General features: G+C 43.0%; 1 protein-coding gene across 5 annotated transcripts in view; it reads right to left on the minus strand.

The window, feature by feature from the left end:
* Window positions 1-20,130, minus strand: part of BFSP1 (beaded filament structural protein 1) — an 82,370-nt gene that overhangs the window by 18,840 nt on the left and 43,400 nt on the right. For 2 of the 5 annotated variants that reach the window (XM_068675444.1, XM_068675443.1), the window contains exons 4-5: window positions 4,827-5,016; window positions 1,983-2,439 (exon numbers count right to left, since the gene is read on the minus strand). The exons of 1 other annotated variant lie outside the window; for it this stretch is intronic. In XM_068675444.1, coding sequence (XP_068531545.1) covers window positions 1,983-2,353 — 371 coding nt within the window. In that variant the 5' untranslated portion in view covers window positions 2,354-2,439; window positions 4,827-5,016. Of the gene's footprint in view, window positions 1-1,982; window positions 2,440-4,826; window positions 5,021-20,130 lie in introns of all 5 variants that reach the window. 2 more of the 5 variants (XM_068675442.1, XM_068675445.1) reach the window with 1 other exon arrangement.

A 20,130-nucleotide genomic window follows, 5' to 3' on the forward strand; every position in this document is an offset into this window, starting at 1 on the left:
ATAATTCTGGCTTTAGGAGCATGTCAAGACCCCAACATCACAATTATTGCTCCCATATACTGTTTAGAGAGCCTATTCGTGAGTTTCAGTAGCTGAAAGCATAGCCATCAGGATGGCTTTGAGCAGACTGCCCAGGTGGACACAGGGATCCATCAAAAGGTATTTTCTACACAGTTTGCATATATATTTTAACTACCATGCAGCCAGCACTGAATTTAGTCAAAATCTCACCAACACTGTGTAATGAGAACAAATGAACAAGTATCACAGCAGACAGGTAAATTATAGCACTGGCTCATAGCTCAATTGCCTGCTCACAATTACTGAAATACAAAACTGCCTCGTCAGGTGCTTGTTAGCCTCTAACACTGAGTCGTGAACTCCTGACCACTTCCAGCATAAAGTCTCAGCACCCCTGCAGCAGCTGTCCTGTGCTTTCAGACAACAAGCAGAGATGGGAATTTGGCATTTCTCTCTCTTTGGTGTAGCTCCCAGCTCCTACATGCTGTTTTTGTGGCAGGTCACTGAGCTGGGTTGCAGATAATATTTAATATTTTTTTTTATCTGGCTCATTTTCCTGATGAACTTCTCAGATGCTCCATGAATAGCTCTAGCAGCACAGCGGAGCAGGAGGTGTGTGCTGGGCAGCAGGCAGGGCTTCAGAGGGCAGGTGAGGGTGTGTCAGGACTGTACAGCTCCTGAGAGCAATGTATCACCAAACCATGGCTCAGGACATAGATGGTCACCACGTCAGTTGTCTCACATCTGCTTTCTGGCTCATTCCAATTGTGCAAAATGGTTGCAAAAACAAAAGGGAAGTACAAACTGTCTGACACTTACCAGTCCAGATGAAATCCGTAGAGGATCAGACTGAAAATTGATGTGATTTGGCCAAGGCCTGACAAAAAGTCTGATGGAGACAAGGGATGAGATCTCCACTGACTCATGTATGTGTATCTGCAGCAGCAATGTGGTGCTGCTCCCGCTGATTCACCCTCTCCCTTATTAAAACTGTTTCTGGTGAGCGCAGTGAGCACTGCCTGGGAGCAGCAGTACTTCTACCACGGCTGTGTTTCTTGAAAATGTTTATTTTTTCTCCTTCCCAACAGTGTCAGTGAGAAGGGTTTCTAAACTAGAGCGTGTTATATAGAGTTCACCCCTCACACTTTGGTGGGGAAGATGAAAATTTCCACTTCAGTCTCTACACTGCTGCTAATTTTTCCCTTCTCTCCTGTGAGCAGTCCTTATATCAGCAGCACTCACCAAGTCTTGTTGTATAGTTAATTAAGCAACATAGCCAAAACTGACTTTTGCTGGAGAAGGGACCACGTGTCTGGAGGCACCTGGATGCCTCAGCCCCTCAATGTTCCTACCCTTTGATTTATTGTGCCTATGACGTTAAAGAGAGATGGTTAGGAAAAAACTGTTCTTACAGGTATTGCTTAAGTAGTACAAGACAGAACTATTGGGATGCAAGGAAAAAGAGGAGGGCAATTAGGCAAGTCCCTTTCACATACCAGGAAAAAAAATACTTTATTTTCATCCACATCTGTAGTGGCTAGCACAGACTGGCCCAGGTGACTTATGGTACCTGTAATTAAGTTTCTTGGAGATGTCCTACATTACTTCAGATGTCTGGGGTCCCCTAACTCTGTGCTGCTCAGACACAAGGCTCACTTTGAGCCATGTTACTTTTTAAATTGGGATATTCCCTCTTTGCAGCTTGGAGCACAGCCCTCCAAGCACCCGCATCCAAAATGCACCACGGGAAGACCTGCTGCCACAGACAGGGAAAGCCGATTGGAAAGGCCGTGAAATGCAGAGCTGGAGCTCCCCAAGTCCTACACACTGTCCCTGGCCACAAGCCTGAAACACACAGCGAGACATCACCCATGCAAGAGAAGCAGCTAGTGACCAAACCTGTCCTCAGGACGTAACTACAGAAACAACACTGCCTCTTTTCCTCCCTTCTCGAGCCTTACTTGTTGCGGTACTCGTCGAGCATGCGCTGGGCATCCTTCTCCTCCCGCTCCAGCTTGGCTCGGTCAGACGCCAGCTCCCGCATTCGCTGGCGGTTGAACTCATTCTGCCCGGCGAAGGCCTCGTCCAAGCCCACCAGCTCGTCCATGCGCTGGAAGGTGTCCAGCTGCTTGCGCAGGATGGCGTTGCGCTGCTCCAGCACGCGGGCCCGGTTGATGTAGCTGGCGAAGCGCTCGTTGAGCTCCTGCAGGTTCTCCAGGCCTTGGGCCTGGGCCAAGCTGTCGAATTCGGGGGAGCCCCGCAGCTCATCGTAGGCATCCGAGCGCTCGTACTTCTCTTTGCGGACCTCGCGGAGGAAGCTGCTCCTGTACATGGCTTCAGGGGGGCTGCGCGGTGCCGGCGTCCCCTCTTGCGTGCCTTCCTGCCTCTCCAGTTTGGATCCGATTTATGTCTGGGGGTCTGGGGAGGAAGAATTGACCATAATCACCCCCCCAGACGATTAGGACTTGTCTCCAGGGCGGTTTATGGCACTAAGGGCATGGTCTGCAGCAGTGAGCTAAATAAATGCCAGTGGCCCCGCCTTGGGGCTGCCTGTCTGGGCGTCAGCAGTTCAGAGGAGCAGCAGGTGGGGGGCGAGGGGCTTTCTTTTCGAGCACTGCAACTGCAGAGCCAGAATAAAAGAGAGCAATATCCAGCTTTTGCTTGGGGGATTATCCACGAACAACAAAACGAGCACTCTGCACTTTCAGAGGCTGAGCTCAAAGCCTGTCGTGGCCATGTTACAGGGGAGAGCTTTGTCCTTGCTGTTGCCCCCAGGCCGTGCAGAGAGGCCTTCTGCTGAGCCAGGATTTTGGTGTGACTGGATGGCACTGCCTGATTTTTGTTATCTGACTGTTTGGCAGTTGGTTAGGATGACACGATAGTACGACTCTTGCTCCAAGCACAGGATTTGGCCCTTGGTTCTCACCTCATAGCTCTTCATGTCAGCCTTTCCTGCACGTTACTTCTACGAGGCATTAGAGGCATCAAAGCAGGAGGTGCACAGAGGTACTGAGAGTCCCATGCTAAAAGAGCCCTGCTGGGATTTAGATTTCTTCGGGAACAGCTAAATGTCATGTCCTCTTGTGACTTGGTGGACACCAAGTTACCTCATGGGGAGCCACCACCCTTCCCTCGTTCCATCCCTTCACCCCCACTGTAGCTGAATCTCATATGCTGTCCGAGAGGCTTTAGTTTCTCTGAAAGTGATGGATGTATTTCCTCAAGCATTTTTTTCAGTCTTTCCCCTTTCAAAATACTGTTTCCTGGGCCTGCTCCTCCAGAAAAACACCTATACACACAGCCAAAAAGCCCAGCAGCAAGACAGTCCAGCACTGAGATCTCTGTTAGTAATTCATTAGAATAATATATTATATTACAATAATATATTATATTATATTTAAATAATATATTACATTAAAATAAAAATTCTGTAAACATTGCTCTTTAATCTTTAATGGACACATCTAATATGAGTATTTAGATTGTATGTCTTGGAACCTTGATGGAAGGTGGGTGGCCTCACCGGCAGCAAGTGCAGAGGTGAAGAGAGAAGCTGGGTGCTCAATGTAATACACAATAAATGTTTGTTCATTGTCTTTTGTATTATAAAAACAAGGAGTTCCGTTTGAGGAGCGGGAGTTGCGAAAGCTCCCTGCTGAAGTAAGGAGCTGTATAATGCTTGGCTAGACACTATGAAAATTCCTTTGCTTAATGTAACAAAAAAGAGAACCCCCTCCCCTTCTCTCCTTCTGCATCTCAGTTGCCTCTTTTGTTCAAAGACCCTGCTGCAAAGCTCATGGAACCATCTCCTGATAAGTTGCTAAACTAGTGTATCAACATCCTGCCTTCCTGTCTCACGCTGGGCCAACATGACTAAATAAAAACAGAAGTTGAACCACAACGCTGAGGAAGACTACGGCCTTTATCTTCATGACCACCAGAGGGACAGAGACGACCCCCTAGCAACAGTGCGCGCAGTCACAGAATATACCAGGATGTGCTGCGTAATCCCGGAATTACCGAGATATAAAAAGGGACCCTGGCAGGGGTGAGGTGCGCGCCGTTGGTGGAGCCGAGACTCCCCGGCCGCCCAGCGCTGTTTTGCTTGCTATTGCTTACTCAATAAATTCCTTTCTATTATTAATGCAATGCTCTATGAAAATTAATTAAGGGGGAAACTTATAACACTCAGGTGATTCCAAAATTTGGCTTCTGTGTTATCAGATCTGCATGTAAGGGAACCAAAAGTCCATTGGAAGTTTTTTGCTTCAGGTTATTTGGAAGTGCAAGGAGGAAAGACCTAGGGATCTTTCAGAAAATCAAAGTAGGCTTTGCAAATGTATTGTTCAGATCCACACACAGCCTCTCAACTACAGAAATATCAAAGTGGGGGGATTTTTTTTAGAAACATTTGGGATCTTATACAGCATGGAAAGCAGAGCCTTCCATGCAGCACAAAGGTCAGTATTTGCAGCTCTTTGGTTGGACAAACAGGTCCAGCTAAACAATGTAGCAGCTGCTGCCCTTTTTACAAAGTTAGTCTTCCAGAAGGGATCAGAAAGCCCATGCTGCTGGACTACGGGCAGTGTATTTTAACTGGAAGAGTTTTTTGAGCTTTCAATATCCTTTCAGAACAGCAATAACCTATGGGAGTACTATCCGAATCCTCCCTCTGAGGCTGGAGGCAACGCTGACTCCATGCTGACTGTGCACCTTAACTCCTTAGGTAATAAACACGAAAATGTCAAGATCTGTTGCAGCACGTATATCTCTAAGGTGGGATGCCTGACACAGTAAGGTCTCACCTTGGGCTGCTGCCATTGCTGGCTTGCTGTAGATGTATCTTTACTGTGGCCACAGCAAGTTTAATTGACTCAGGCTCTGTGGTCTTGACTCTTTGTGACAGATGCTCAGACTTTTAGCTAGGCAACTTCAGGAGACACACTGGCCTCTGGAAAGCTTCTGATCACTCAAATGCAGCAAACCAGTGTGACACTACCTGAAATAATAATAATAATAATAATAATAATAATAATAATAATAATAATAATAATAATAATAATAATAATAATAATAATAATAATAACAGTTTGTCTTTCTTACACTGCAATTGTTATTTTCTTTCCTTTCAAGCACAGGATGTCAGAAATGATGCAGAAATATCAATCTCCTCCTGTTATGCACTGAATTATTTGACTTATCTAATGGACCACCAAGGTTAATTTTTTACACAGGGATCCTGCACGCTGTTTTCCACTTAAGCGATGGCTCAAAGAATGAAAGATTAGCTATACACACATTAATGAAACCTCTGATAAATTGCTGCCTGGAAGCTTTTTAGATTTTTATCAGTGAGTGCATATAAAAAATAACTTCTATATAAAATATGTAACCTTTTTTACCTGATGCCTGTAATACAAATAAGAAAGAACAGCAAGAAACAAATTGTATCTTTCCTTCTTTGTCTCCAGAATACACCTGTCTTATTCTTGTGAGGACACAATCTGAAGGCTGGCTCCTTAAACACGCTGTATGGTACATCATCACCCCAGAACAAGTGTTTACCTACTGCTGCACAGCTCAATGAACCCCTGGCACAGTGGGTCGTTTGTTTCCTCTTTAATTGCTTGTATTGCCATAAACTCCCTCACACTCTAACTCGGCTGTATCCCTTTGCACAATACATTTTGCAAGTGCCATCAACCTGCTTGTATGCCTTACTGCTCAGCCAAGCCACCACAAGTTTCTCATACTAAATCTAAACAATTTAAAAGAAAGAAAGAAAGAAAGAAAGAAAGAAAGAAAGAAAGAAAGAAAGAAAGAAAGAAAGAAAGAAAGAAAGAAAGAAAGAAAGAAAGAAAGAAAGAAAGAAAGAAAAAGAAAAGAAAGAAAGAAAGAAAGAAACCAAACAATCTGAATCCCATCTTCCTGCTAAGAACAGGTCCAGCCCTATCTGTGGTCTGTCAGCTCAGTTTGTGCTGCATGTGGCTTACCTGGGGAACTTCCAGCTTCCTTTCCTTATGGGGGAAACCCTTTTAACATCAGCGGGTCAAGGCTAAGAATCAAAACAGATCCCCACAGACAGCTCAGGGGTTTCAAATATCCTTCCAGCATACTATTTTCTCAGTAATAGTATGACAGCTTGTTGGTCTGCCTATTCGGCTGTTATGAACCGGTCACAGACCAGTGAGGCTCTACCAGTACAGCCCAGCTGGGGTACTCACTTCTCTCTTGCTGTCTTTTGAAGTTGCTTTATGCAGAAGCTGACACTAATAGCCCCAAGCTCTCTATTCCTGTAGTCCAAAATGAAACTTCACAGAAGGGTCTGCTAACAAAATGCACCAGGAGCATTGCACAGCAAGGTCTCATTAGACAGCAACTGAGGTTATTCTTAATTTTGAGCACTGATGCTCCAAAGGCCATGTCTGAATGCGTCACGTTGCATGGCTGAAAAGAGCTGCAGAGAAGGTGCTCAAAGCACATCTTTGTGAACATGACCAATGAGGAAGATGAAATGAATCTGGGCTGATCAGCTTTAAAGAAGACTCAAAGGCACATATCTTCAAATATGAAAGAGTCCATTACAATGGAAAAGCAGGTTTCTCTTCTTTTCCACGTCCACGGTGAATAGGACAAGAAATAATGGGTTTAAATGGTGTAATGTAAGACATAAATGAGTTGTGAGGGAAGTGGTCTAACAGGATGAATAATGAAGTATCGGAATAAAAGCCTGCAAAATCTCAGTCACTGGAGTGCTTCAAAGACCAGGCTAAGGAAACCACTCGGGATCGAGGGACATTTTGTTCATCTGGTCTTAGGAAGGTTGAGAGTTTACTGATCTTCAGGACACTACAAGGGGGCTCCTTACTGGCCTCTTAGTGCCTCAGTGCCCTGGCAATTATTTCTGAGGTCTCTCCCTGTCATATGTGAGAGCTATACCCTTTCATTCCTTAAGCACCATTATATGCAGTCTATTTGTTTTAGAAATTGGTCTCTGGTTGGTGATTTCCAGTGTGGTGCAACACGTCTGGATGCTGACTTGCACCCTGTCCTTTTGATTTTTTTTCCCTAGTCGAGTTAAGCAAAGGGCACCCAGCCTACCCTGGTGTATCAACTAACATTAAATATTACTGCTCTCAAAACCAGGACATTTGTCCAACCAACGTGAATTGCAAATCAGGCGGAACAGCATCTGTTTCCAAGAGAATTCAGAAAAAAAAGAAAAAAAAAAAGAAAAAAAAAGTGCCATGTTTCATGTATGAACTTGGAGAGCAGGAATATTCATATCCCTGCAGGCAGCACCTTAAAGGTCAGGGCTCAGAGCTGTTTCAGCTACACTGTTAAGCAGCCCTCCACCACATATGTGATTAGCAACTACCAGAGGGCTGTAGTCCTACAGCAGGAGCAGGCTGCAGGCTGGAGTCAGTATCACATGTGCCAGTTCCTGACTTCAGTAACACCAGTGATTCCTGCAGAGAATTTGCTCTGAAACAAACTGGGAATTGTCCTTATTGCAATAGTAGACATTCTGCGACAAACTGCTACTCAAGGAGACCACACATCAATGGGGCTGGGATCAGTCCCCTGATGGTGGTGCATGTGGTGCTGTAACGCCGTGTACCTGCTGCATTCCTGAGGACATGCATTGCCTGAAACGAGCTCAGGAAAACACCCTGGAGTTAGCAGCTGCCCTGGGACAAGTTTGCTGAGTTCCTTTGCTGAGCTCCCGCTGCGAGGTCAGGTCAGCACGAGATGTGCTGCACACACCTGGTGTCTCTCTGTCACCTTCAGAGAGCTGGACATCAGCTGGACATACGAGGAATCTGATCAAAGAAAACAACGCCGATAATTTTCTATGGCAATCATTAACAAAATTAAAACCAGCTGTAAATTTTTGGCCTACTTTTTTTCTGGCAAGTCTGTATAAGCAGAAGTTTCCCAATTCCAGTGTCAGACAGACGAGCTCGACCGAGCAAAGCTAGATATATTTTTTTTTCCATCATTTTGGCTATCAACCAGAGGAAAATACCACTCTGAAAGATGTCCTTTCAGTCAAATAAAGGATCAAAGATGAAAATGGGGTAAATCCTCAAGGGTTTTGTGTCTTTTTACCATTTATTTTGAATCTACCCACATGCTTTTGTTTGTTTCCTTTTCTGAATAATGTACAAAACAGCAAAGGACAATATATCATAAAGCAATGAGGCCTCTGGAAGATGACAGCTGTTTAGACCTCAGACTCTTAAGAAAAAGTGGAACTGAAGAAGGCAAAATAAAGAGAAAAAAAAAAAAAAAAAAAAAAAAAAAAGACCTAATTGTACATAATGTTCCTCCTGGCATTCAGCTTCCCTCATTAGGCCATACTATGTGCCCTCTCCCTGTGCCTTGTTATTTATAATACTGCTGATTTGGAAGAACATATTTTTTGGAGAAAAAATGATGAAAATCAGAAATACCTATTTTGTCATTGTAGAAATGGCATTTGTTTGTTAGGATTTTGATCCAGAAAACGTTAAGTAAAAACTCTGACGATTTTCTTGGTACTTCAAAACTAAAAATAACTCATTTGAACTACTCTTATGTTTCAGAATGGCTCCCAGAAACTTAGCATTTCAACCCAGAATCTTCCATGCAAACTTAACATTCCCCACATTTCCTTTTTTGGGGGTAAAAATAATCAATAGATAATGTTGATGGGGCTAATACTATACTTCACAATGACTGTTTTGACCCAAAGAATGTATGATCCAAGGGAGATAAGGTGTGCTTGACAAATGGTGTTCTTGACAAATAACGTGGCCTCCCTTCCACCCAGAAAAAAATAAAAAAATAAAAAAAAATAGAAGGCTGAGTTTTCTGATAGGGCGTTTTTTTGATTTCCTATGAAAGAAGAATGAGAAAAGGCAGTTGCATTGAATCTTGTCTCCACCTGAGGGGATAAATCTGAATTCCAGTACCAGAACGATGAGGGTGGGAGCCAGAGGAGATAGCTGGGGAATGGATGAAGGAGCAGAACTGGGGAGGGGAGATGAGAAGAGCCTGGAAAGGGGTCAGAAGGAGAAACCTTGGCTGTGGGCTGATATGAGACAGCTGTGCAGCCAGGGCAATGCAGTGTGTGGGGAGCAATGAAGACATCACTAACGGTGATGAAGACATCGAGCTCGTTTTGTCTCAGAAGTGATGGTGATGGCAAGTCCGGGTTGCCAAAGGGGGCTGGGAGCCTCCAGCAGGCTAGGAAGAGAAGCAAAGGACAGCTTGAATCCCTGCTCCTGTCCCTTCCCTGCCCCTGCCCTGGGGTGGCTCAGCGTGAGCCCTGTATTCAGACAAGTGGGGGCCTTCAGCCACCTTCACTGAGGAAGAGGAGCAAGACCACAAGCCGCATGCATTTCAGCACAGGGAAATCTGAAAAGCTGTCTCTGACCCTTACAGCTACCAAAATCACCTGCCCTCCGGGACATGTTGACATTCGGAACCAACAAGGCCCTCCTACCCCAATGGGCCAAAAAAAATGGTGGGAGGGAGGCCAGGCACTGCTCCTTTCCCTCCCCAAGGTATGCACAGCATCTCCTCCCTGCCACTGGCCACAGCAGCCATTCCTCCTTTTTCCTGCCTGGGAAACCATGCTCTGAACCCTGGTAAAAGGGGATTTTTTCCTAATGGTTTCTGTTCAGGGAGGTGTTTGCTTGCCTTGCTGCGTTACTGGCAGATGCTTCTTCTCAGCAAGGTCTGGTATGGAGCTGAATACACAGACCCGAAATGATGCATTACACACTCTCAGCACAGAGAAAACTGAATTCTAAAAACATGTCATTGATTTTTCTTTTTCTCCCTTTGAATATGTAGCAAAGGACTGCTAAAATCCTGCCTTAAGTTTCTGAAAGTGAACAAAATGAGATAAGATACTCGAATTCTCTCTGGCAGCAAATATGTAATGAAAGGTAGCATGCAGGGCTGATTTCTACAGGAACATGTCTTCTGTGCATCATCACAAAAGCAAACCAGACAGCTTCTAATTCAAAAAGCAATTTTTAAAACCTACATTGTCTGTCCATACAACCACTCAGCCTCACACAGCTGTCAAAGGCAGTCCAGCAACAAACTGAAACCTGGAGAGGGAAAAGTAAGGAAAGCAGAGGTTTGTGTCTTGGGGGCAGAAGACTGAGAGCCCACTGACTGCAGCAAAATGGATCAAACTAAAGAAAGTTTTTTTAAAAAAAATAAATAAATAAATAAAAACACTTAAAACAGCAAAACACCAGGCACATGGATAATGTTTTCTTCTGCTATTTCCCTGATTTCTTTTCACCGAAAATGAAAGGAGAAAAGTTAGAGCATTGTAATAGATGCAGAAGGACAAATTACGGAATTTTGAGCAAATGAAAGCTGAAAACAAAATTATTTCCCTTTCTGCTTGCATTGCCTTTCAATCCTGCCTACCACAAATTCCATTAAACAGAAAATGTTATAAAACACTTTGTTAGTTCTCCTTCACTACAAGTTCAGAAAACAAAAGATAATGTCTGTGACTGGAGTAAAAGGCCCAAGTGATATTTTTCCGAAATGAAGCCTCTGCTATTGTTGAAGCAACAATACATCTGTTCTGTGCCACTGGTATTGATGGAAATGGTGCAGCAATCAGCTTGTTATTGTTGCTATGGCATACGACAGATTAGAGGACACGCAGGTATAAATATAGAATGAAATTAATCAGGTTGATGCATATTGGGAAAAAAAAAAACACACACATCAGCTATCACCATAAATCCAAGGTTTTCCATGTGATAAAGCCATTTACAAAGTCTCCTGTTCATCCCTTCTTTGATTTCCTGCATCGGGGAGAAGTTGGCCATGGATGTAGCATTAACCACTGGCGTTCACAAGTACCTCAGTAAAAACATGAGGGTCCTGTTTATTCCCAGCATGTTTCTGTCTAGTTCCTGCTGGGGTACAATGATGATCCTTGCTTGACTGGTCTCTGGGTAATTGAAGAGAGCACCTGGGGACAACAGGTGTTTCCTAGGCTCTCTGGATGCTCCTCCATCCCAACAGGTCATAAGGTCTTTTTTTTGCAGCTGCATCACATAGCTTTTAAGGAATCCCCAAGTACACAAGTAGAGGATTAAAAGGAAAAGGCCACCCTATGGGTTCACAGCTCCTCACAAAGAAGGCAACAGCAGAAGTAGACCTGAATATGGGATTTCACCTCTAAACCTCTCACCCTCAGCTGCTCTGTACTGGTCTGTGACATCAGCACTGCTCTTCTGCAAGGCCATAAGGGGGGCACTTCGGCAATGTAGTACTGGACGTGCTTCTGCAGTGTGTAGATGTTATGAGACAGGAGGGGAAAGAGCCAGCATGGCCAGCATCTTCTTGCTTGGTGATTGCTGCCTGCTCACCTCACAAATAAATGGGCACTCTTGATTTTATTTTTCCTTTGTCTCAGTACAGCCTGTTATGATCCATCTGCTTTAAGCACATCACCACCTCTCTAAAACACACTTTAAAACCACTGTACTTTGCAAACAAAGCACTTGTTGGAAAACCCCGAAGTAGCACTTACAATGTGAAGTGCATACCTTCGTCTGTCTCTAGCTTCAGCCTAAATGAACAGTACTGGCAATGCCTTTCCAGGGTCACGGTCCTAATTAGCCTTTTAAGTGTTGTGTTGCCTTTCATAGAGGTTGTCCTGTGCCCATGCACATGCCTGAGACATCGAAAACTTCCTTGCAGGTACTTTTGGCTGTCCATGGGCCTCCAGTCTCAAGTACATCTAAGCACCAGCAGCAGTAATCTGAGGCAGTTCTCAGTTGGATCACGCTTCCAAAATGAACTCAGTCAGTATCAGGAAAAATCCTCTCAGCAGTGAAAAACACTGCAGTTTTCTTTCCTTTTTGGGGTCCTCCAGAAAGGTGTGTGTGTGGGGGGGGGGGGGAGGGGGGACAAAAGTAAAAAACAGAATTCAGTTTCTTCAAGAAAAGAAGGGGGAAAAAAAAGAAAAAAAGCCTTTTCCCCACAGGGTCAGAGATGTGAGTAAACGCAGACTATCAGAACACAAGTATTTCTCTAATTGGGTTAATCAAGGTGCCTGTCACACTGTGAGAACACACTCATATCACTACTCTAGCATTGAGAAAAATAATTACTTGTTTCTCTGATTAGACTAAAATGCACATTGCTCTGTGCATACTTGCTAATCATAAATCTTCCAGAATGTAAAAAATGCCCAATATGTTAAAACAGAAACTTTTTGTGTCATAACAAATCATCCGGCTTGAGACTACAAATACAGAACGTCACCTGCAGCCTGCCTGTATCAAGTTCATAAGGTGCAGAGAGAGGCTCAAAAAGCTATTATCTTCCAAGAAGGCTGCTACTGATTTCAGCACAAAACGGACCAAATCATTATGCAAATAAATCCTTGGGTCAATTTAAAGCATTCTGCAGCTGCTGAGGGACCAGTTGCCTCTTGATTTAATGCAAGAGGCACGAGTGCTGGTTCTGAGCTAGAGCTAGGCCGTGATCTTCGGTCCTCTGGGGGTGGTGGGGAAAAAAGGGCCAAAATGTCATGATCCTGCAGGTTGAATTGAACACATGACAAAGAGTGTGCTGGGGGAGCAGGGGAGCAATGCTGAGGTGTCTGGCCAGGGGAGGTCCTGTTTCAGAGAAGCCTCACTGCCCTGCCCGCCCTGGCCACTACCAATGCTCACCCCAGCAGACGTGCTGAACTTGGAGGCGCCGTCACATGAAATAATGCTCCTAACGCCACAGCCTTCACCTTCCAAAGCATGAAAAATGTCACTTGGCCTTCACTGCAGCATTAGTCAATGGCCTCCCACGCTGACGATGTGTTTCTCATGGAGCAAAGCCTGTGCTATGAACAGCCCGCATGAAAGAACTGCGCCCTGATCTGTGCTGGAATTGATCAGAGTCCAGCACCTGACAAAAGGGAACTGGTTATAATTTACTCCAAATTCATTGTATCAGCATTCAGAGAAGCATTTCCTCATCACTTGAGACAAATTCTCTACTATGGCCACACAGAATTACTCAGGGTTCACTGCCAGATCCTACAAACGCTGTTATTTTGCAATCCCCTAACACAAATAGAGGACACGGTTGTTACTGTGCAACCTTCTGTGCAGTTTAAAGGAGCTGTGTTAGGGACAGAGAGGTCCCCAGTGTCAGCTGAGAGACAGGACTCCAAGCATTGTGTATTTCTGGATTAAATTCCATTTTCTCAATGGCGCCACAAATTCCCCCTGCTGTTTGGGGAGCTCTCAGGTCTCCTCCTGTTGTAGACCTTGGCCGTGGCTACCTGGGGAAGGATCTGGCTGGGCTGGGGTTTGCAGACTCCAGGGCCGGGGTTTGCAGACACCAGTGTTACTCCTCTTGCTGATTCCAGGTCCTGGCTGTCACTGTCATACCTGCTGTCCTTGGAAGCGGGAGGGGAGTGCTTCATGTCACTTGTTATCTGCCTTTCCCTCGTCCTCCAGCTCCTGCTGCGCATCTGAACGGACTGCTCCCAAATTACATGTTCCCAGTTGTCCTGAGGTGTCTGTACCACTTTATCCTTTTCGCATCATGTATTTTTAGCATGTCCCCTCCCCCTCACCCATGCGCTCTTTGCTGTAGGATGGCACAATTTGTTTTGACCCTACCGTTTGCTTTCAGAAACTCAATCTCTTTCTAGCTCAGTGCTGGACTTGCTGCTTTATTCGCAGCCTTCCACATGTAATTTTGCTGCATTTGCTTGATCAACCTTGATACTGTCACCCCCACAGCAGTGCTGTAAATTCCCACAATCCCCCGACCCACAACCCATAACCCCACTTGCTGAATTCTGTTCCTTTTCACTCTCAATGTTACTACTGGTTTTGCAGGTACAAGCCATTTTATGTAAAAAATGAATTCTTGCCATAAAATAATTTATATAGAAGTATGGCTACAATCTTTGGTGAGAACACCATTTATTAGCTTTTTTTTTTTTTTTTTTTTTTTTTTACTGTAAATTCATGAATTAGGAATCAGGTGCTGTTGCACACTCCTCCTCTTACAACATCCCGTGTAATTCATTAAACAGCTTCGTTGAAATTTCCCAAACTAATTGGGATTGGTCTGAACTGAACTGCTCCACTCCATAATCTTATTCTTTCTATCATTGAAAAGTTGTGTTTTGTTTTTGTTTGTTTGTTTGTTTGTTTGTTTGTTTGTTTCATTCTGTCTGGAAACTAGGAAAGCACCAAGACTTCAGATCAATTTTCCACAAGATGAATATAAATTGCAGAATAGATATTAGTGGGAGTAGCAGTGACATCATCTGTGATCCATCTCCAATGGTCCTGGCACCATTAAAAGGTTTTGCAAAAACAAAACTGGAATACAATTTTTTCCTTGGCTTTTATCTAGATGAAATTCCGACAACAATTAAAGATTAGTAGCCGAAGTGTTCTTCCACAATGTTTCTCAAGTAAATGTCTTGCAGTTCTAAGAGTGGCTTTTGGATTTCTGAGTGCTATGAAGGGGTGAAGGGGGAACGCCAGAATCAAAACCCATAAGAAAGCCAGGTTCCCCCAAACACCATAGCCAGCTACACCCTTCAGGATGGACACATGTTGTTTTCCAGTATAGTAAGTTTGTTGATAAAAAGAAGCATGTCCCATGAACTCAGAGAGCACTTATTTCCCAGTCGCTTCCAGATCTTCAAGCAGGGACCAAGCATTCTCCTACAGAAATGTTATTGAACCACTGAGTCACTAAGTAGTGAACTCCAATTTTCATATATAATTGATAGATTGGACTTTTATTTTTCCTTGAATGGTTGGAGTTCAGTATCCAGTGCTTCAGGCAAAATTTTATTGGAGTGGAGGCTGTGTATTCACCAAAGGCATTGAATTTTGAAAGAAGTGATTTTAATGCTGTTTCCTGCAGTCACATAAATGTTGGCCTTCGCTGTGGATGCTTCCTGTTTCAATAAAGTGTATTTATCTCCTCACTGTGAAAGGTTTGCGCAGGGCTGGAGCATCGCAATTATTCTAAACGGCATCTTGAGGCATGTTTATAACAAACTCCCCAGTATGTCTTTTCATTTTAAACGGCTTACAAATGTTAAAAACCTGACATAACAGAATAGCAAAAGAAATTAGTCTAAATTATTTACTGCAATTGTGCACCAAAAGCCAGTTGCCCACAGCTATGCTTAACTGTCAATTTGTGTCCAGCTAGCCCCAAGGTAATGTCATATAATGTAAATGTGCCTAGCTCCAGGATGGCAAAAATGGGCCTGAATATACACAGAGATTTCATATGCGCTGTCCCAGTTTGCTCTCCTGGGTTTGGCAGAATGCAATAATATTTTACCATGGAAGGAATAAAATAAAGGAACAAAACAGGGACTGTGTTTAGCAATAACAGTGTAGCCGCTGGTAGCCCCAGTTCCTGGAAGAAGTCATCTGCGTGAACATTACACAAAACTGTGTTCCTGCTCAGTTCCTGCTCGATGTTTTGGGTCACTGCAGTGTGGGCACCAGCTGCCAGCCTGACCCTGCTCTGTTCAGCTCTTCGGCAGGAAAAACTGCAGCCTGCCCTTCCTGTTTTCTGTTTAAATTGTGGGTAAATACACCCCATCGGGCACTTTTTGAGCTGTAGGCTTGTTTTCTGTTAGAATTACCTAAGGCTAAAGTGAAAGTAGTGCCAGCATAGAGTAGCCCTATTGACACCAGAATTGATTCCAGCACAGCAGTTCTTAAGACTGCAATTTGGGAAAAGGAAAGCCTGTGTGTGCAAAGTCTACCTCTGCTTTTAACAGGAGCAAGGTTTCCAGCTCTCTACCAGAGAACAAGGTAAAACCAAAGAGTGCCAAGCTTCATCTGGTGGTTTCTGTAAAGATAAAGGGAAACATTCTACTCATATAAAATAGTACTTCTATTATTCTTCTGCATATAAAATGGTATTTATACATCAATATGTGGAATCTTTCCTATTTTGCAGATGTTCTCCTATGCTTTGCGGAAGAGCTGGTTCAGCCTTTTGGTTCAGCCTGCAGCAAAAAGGCCGGTGAGTGCCACGAGATGTAGTTTTTTGATTTTCCTCCTCCAAGTATCCAAAATAGAGGGTTGTACTGAAAGCCACTGTCAGTCATGCTTTACAGCATGAGACCAAACTGTTTTGCACATGTTGGTGTCCAAATCATGGTGACACAGTGTTGGAGGGCTGTGTAAGGCAGGAAGAGGTGAATCGGGTGCAGTTACATCCTACTGCCATTTGGGAGTGACCTGTTCCTCAGGCCATCCCCTGCCCTTGCGAAAAGCAGGATTGTTCTGCATTCAATCCCTTGTAACAATTGCTGAATTTCACTATTACCTCCACTGTGCCCTGTCCAGTGAGCACAGAACAGCATTCACGTAATTGCATTCTTTTTCTGTTCCCCCTCCGCTTTGACCAGAGCCTGATGCACTTGAAATGAGCAGCATGCCCACACCAGCAGATTGTATTTTCCTTTCTCTTGATTTATTAGCTGCTCCTGAAGCAGGGCTCAGTCAAATCAAGCCAAAGTCACTCTGCATGCAAATACACAGTAATTCCTGCAAACACACAGTGTTACTGATGGTGCAACCATCTACAAGGCATCTTTGATCACAAACACCCTTTTCTGGCTAGCATTGTTCACAGTAACATATTCAGATTTAAATATCTCTGGGTCACAAAGATTATTTTAAATAAAAAAAAAAAAAAGCATACTTCCACAGCTGCCCTTTGATGATCTCATAACCATGCATTCATCATGCTTCTCTCTTCTTATCAGTTACAAAGTCTAGGTCAAACTCCTTTGAGGCTACGCCTGTAGTTTTAGTGCCCACCGACTCTGACTAAACAGCTTTACTCTTAGTTACTGTGTCTTTTATCACTAGTCTGTTCTGCATTTGTTTATCAGTTCGCCTGTTTCTTATTATTCCCTTTGATCTTACGAGGACTGCCATCATCTAGCAGGTGTGCTTGCATCTTTCCACATACCTTACAAAAGGGAGAGAAGTGTCTCAGTGGCAAGGAGAAAAAGCAGCTTTTCAATACGTGGAGGGATTTGCAATGCTGAAGATGAATCCCAGATGACTTCTGCTTTTTAGTCCTCATCAACTCCAGGACAATAAGCACATGAGCCTGCCTGGCCCTAGTTGGTAAATAGCCCCGGCAGGTATTGGATTTTGTTCACCTTTGATCAGCTTTTTGGCTGCCGTTGAGTTCCCCTCAAGGATTTAGGCACAAGTTACTTGAGCTTTTTTTTTTTTTTCCTCCCTTCGAGAAAATGCTTCTTGTGGCTTTCTGTTAAAATAAAACTAGCATTTAAGTCTTCCCTTTTTGGCAGAGTCTGTTTGGTATCACAAACATCTCCCTATTAATATCACTATTTTCTAGGTAGTAACCTTTTGGTGCTTTGCTGCCTCAGGTAGAATGAAAGTGAGGTTTTGTTATTTGATTTTTTTCCTGGAACTGTGTTTTCCAAGGCTGCTCACACCCTCACAAATCAGGAAAGGACAGAAAAACAAAAGGTGCTACAGAGAATAGATCCGGAGCTTGCCTTTGAGGGCATACCATGAGGGCAGCCTCAGGCAGCTCTCCTACCAATTACTATACTAATACAATGATTCCTTTCTGAGAACAAATAAACCCCAAATCACAACAAATTAAACTTTCTGAAAACAAATAAGACTGTCAACAATAGCCTTTGGTACCAAAAATTAGGAGTTGCAAGCCAGTAAACACCTCATTTAGTTTTTCCTTTTCTCCTGCAGCTGTCAGTGGGGACCTTGCATGATGATCTCAGAAGTCAAAATTTTTTCCCCATCCTTTTTCAAGTTAAAGAAAAAGGACATTGATTGGACCGTGGATTTTGAAGAATATAGATAAATAGATATATTCTATGACATACTAACTTTGTGCAGTGAAATTGCACCAATAGCACTGGTCCAATAGACATGATAACTTATGTCATCTACATTTATTTTTGTTGTAAAAAAAAAAAAACAACAGTATTTTTGCCTATATATTCTTTTCTTTTAGAAGCAAATTCTTTGCTACAACGTCCAAATGTTGCCCCTTTTACAATAGCATAATTCAGATTTCCACTGCTTTTAATTAACACACATCAGAGTTGCATTTCTACTCCAATGTCTGCTTGCTGAAATGGTTGAACACGTTGTAATTAGAAAAGCCACCACAATCACTCTCATGAAGCACAAAGGTGTTACCATGACTCCAAACTTTGTTAACAAAGCCAATACACGTAGGCTTCTCAGAAATATCATTCCTCTCCATTCTTTTCACACATAACTTGATTTGTTCCAAGTACACATTCCTTTATCAACTGGTCATTTATTTCTGTTTCCTTAACTTCAGACAGGTATCTAAAATGCAAATGACAGAAGAATGGTTGTTGGTTTTTTTTTTCATCCCCTAGAATGATAAATTTTGTTATTAGCAGTAAATTCTGCTTCTTGTTTTTTATTTTTATTTAAATAACTAGTTACAAATGTCAGTTCTTCAAGCACACTCCCTGGTTAATTAGGTTTTTCTGTGTGTTTCTTAGCTCCTTTTTTTTTGGCCTTCTATTTCCCCTTAACAATGACTACTGCATTTTCCTGTGGTGGTGAATCTCCTCAAAGTTCTCATTTGGAATGTAAATCTGAACATATTTTTCCAGGCCTATTAAGGACAAAATTCAGAACAACGTTGCAGGGATGGACTGATAAAAAAAAAGTGTAAAAAGAAAGACAAACAGAGATCCTACATTTAGTTTGTAATAATCATCTACCCAAATGTGAGATGAGGAGCAATTAGGTAGCTGACAGTTTTGCAGAAAAAGATTGATAGTAATAACAGGGCTGATAAGTTCAATGGGAGCCAGCAGTATCCTCCCATTTGTAACTGAGATAAGCATCAGACTGGGACATGATACATGAGTGCTGGATGCTCAGAGCAGTAAGGGGCAACCAATAACAATTTGCACATATGAAATGGATGTCTGTAGAGAAGACGAATAATGTGATCTGTGTCCTCTCTAGGAAAAATATGCAGTGACCCCATAACACGGGTGGGAAATTCACACATTCACTTGAAATGCAAGAAGCTTATTGCCTGACTTGACATGCATCTCATGTGACGGATGTCTCCATTTTGATGAACTGCATCTGGACGGACGTGTCATTACAAGAAGACATATTTCAAACAAACTCATGTCCGGGCTTTGCTTCCTTTATTACCTAACAGTGGAGAGAGAGATTAGAATATTCTTCTTTCATTCAATAAAGAAGAGGGGACTTAAAATGGAGTAGTAAGTGCTATTGCATCCTTTTGGTCAAGTGGAGATTGAGAGAAATTCAGAAATAAATTCAGTGGGAAAACAAAACAAAACAAACAAACAACAACAAAAAAAAAACCACAAGTAACTGGATGATAATAAGAGGAGAAACAAAGACAAGATTCTAGAAAAGTAAAATGTCACAACTTGGCAGGAGCTTGTTAATAAAACCTGCAGAAAAAAAAACGAAAAACAAAACAAATCAACAATAAAAAAAAAGCTGCCTCCTGACAATACAGCAGATAAGAATGATGAACTGCTGGGGGAAAAACATACAAGAAATCCTCCAGGAAATTACTTCATCTTCAAGACACTTTCAAACAGATGCAGTGATGACAGAAAAGCAAGTAGGAAGATACTGAAAAGCTGCGAGTAATTTGACACGATCATGCAGTGAAGAAAATACTGACTGTATTTAAGGAGAATGTTCCTATCCAGAACAGAGCCAGATCTGGTGGCTGATCTGGGATTTGGCATCTGTCTCCCTCCCTTCTCCTCCAGGCCTTCAACTTCAATCAGTTGAAGCCCTCTCAAAAGTAATTATTCCTCTTCCCAGAATACCCTCCAGCCTGTCAGTATTTCCCTGGTAATTAAATAGTCAGAAATTGTTGTGTTGTTTGCAGGGAGACTGCTGCACATAGAGGGAATTGGGACAATTTGTGATCCATGCAGGAAGCCACCATTGAAACAGTCCTCTGTTCCCTCCCACTTATTTTTGTCTGCTACAAGACATTTTTATTTGATTTACATGGGTTTTA

This window comes from Anas acuta, chromosome 3, assembly GCF_963932015.1.
Source record: "Anas acuta chromosome 3, bAnaAcu1.1, whole genome shotgun sequence".
Taxonomy (NCBI): domain Eukaryota; kingdom Metazoa; phylum Chordata; class Aves; order Anseriformes; family Anatidae; genus Anas; species Anas acuta.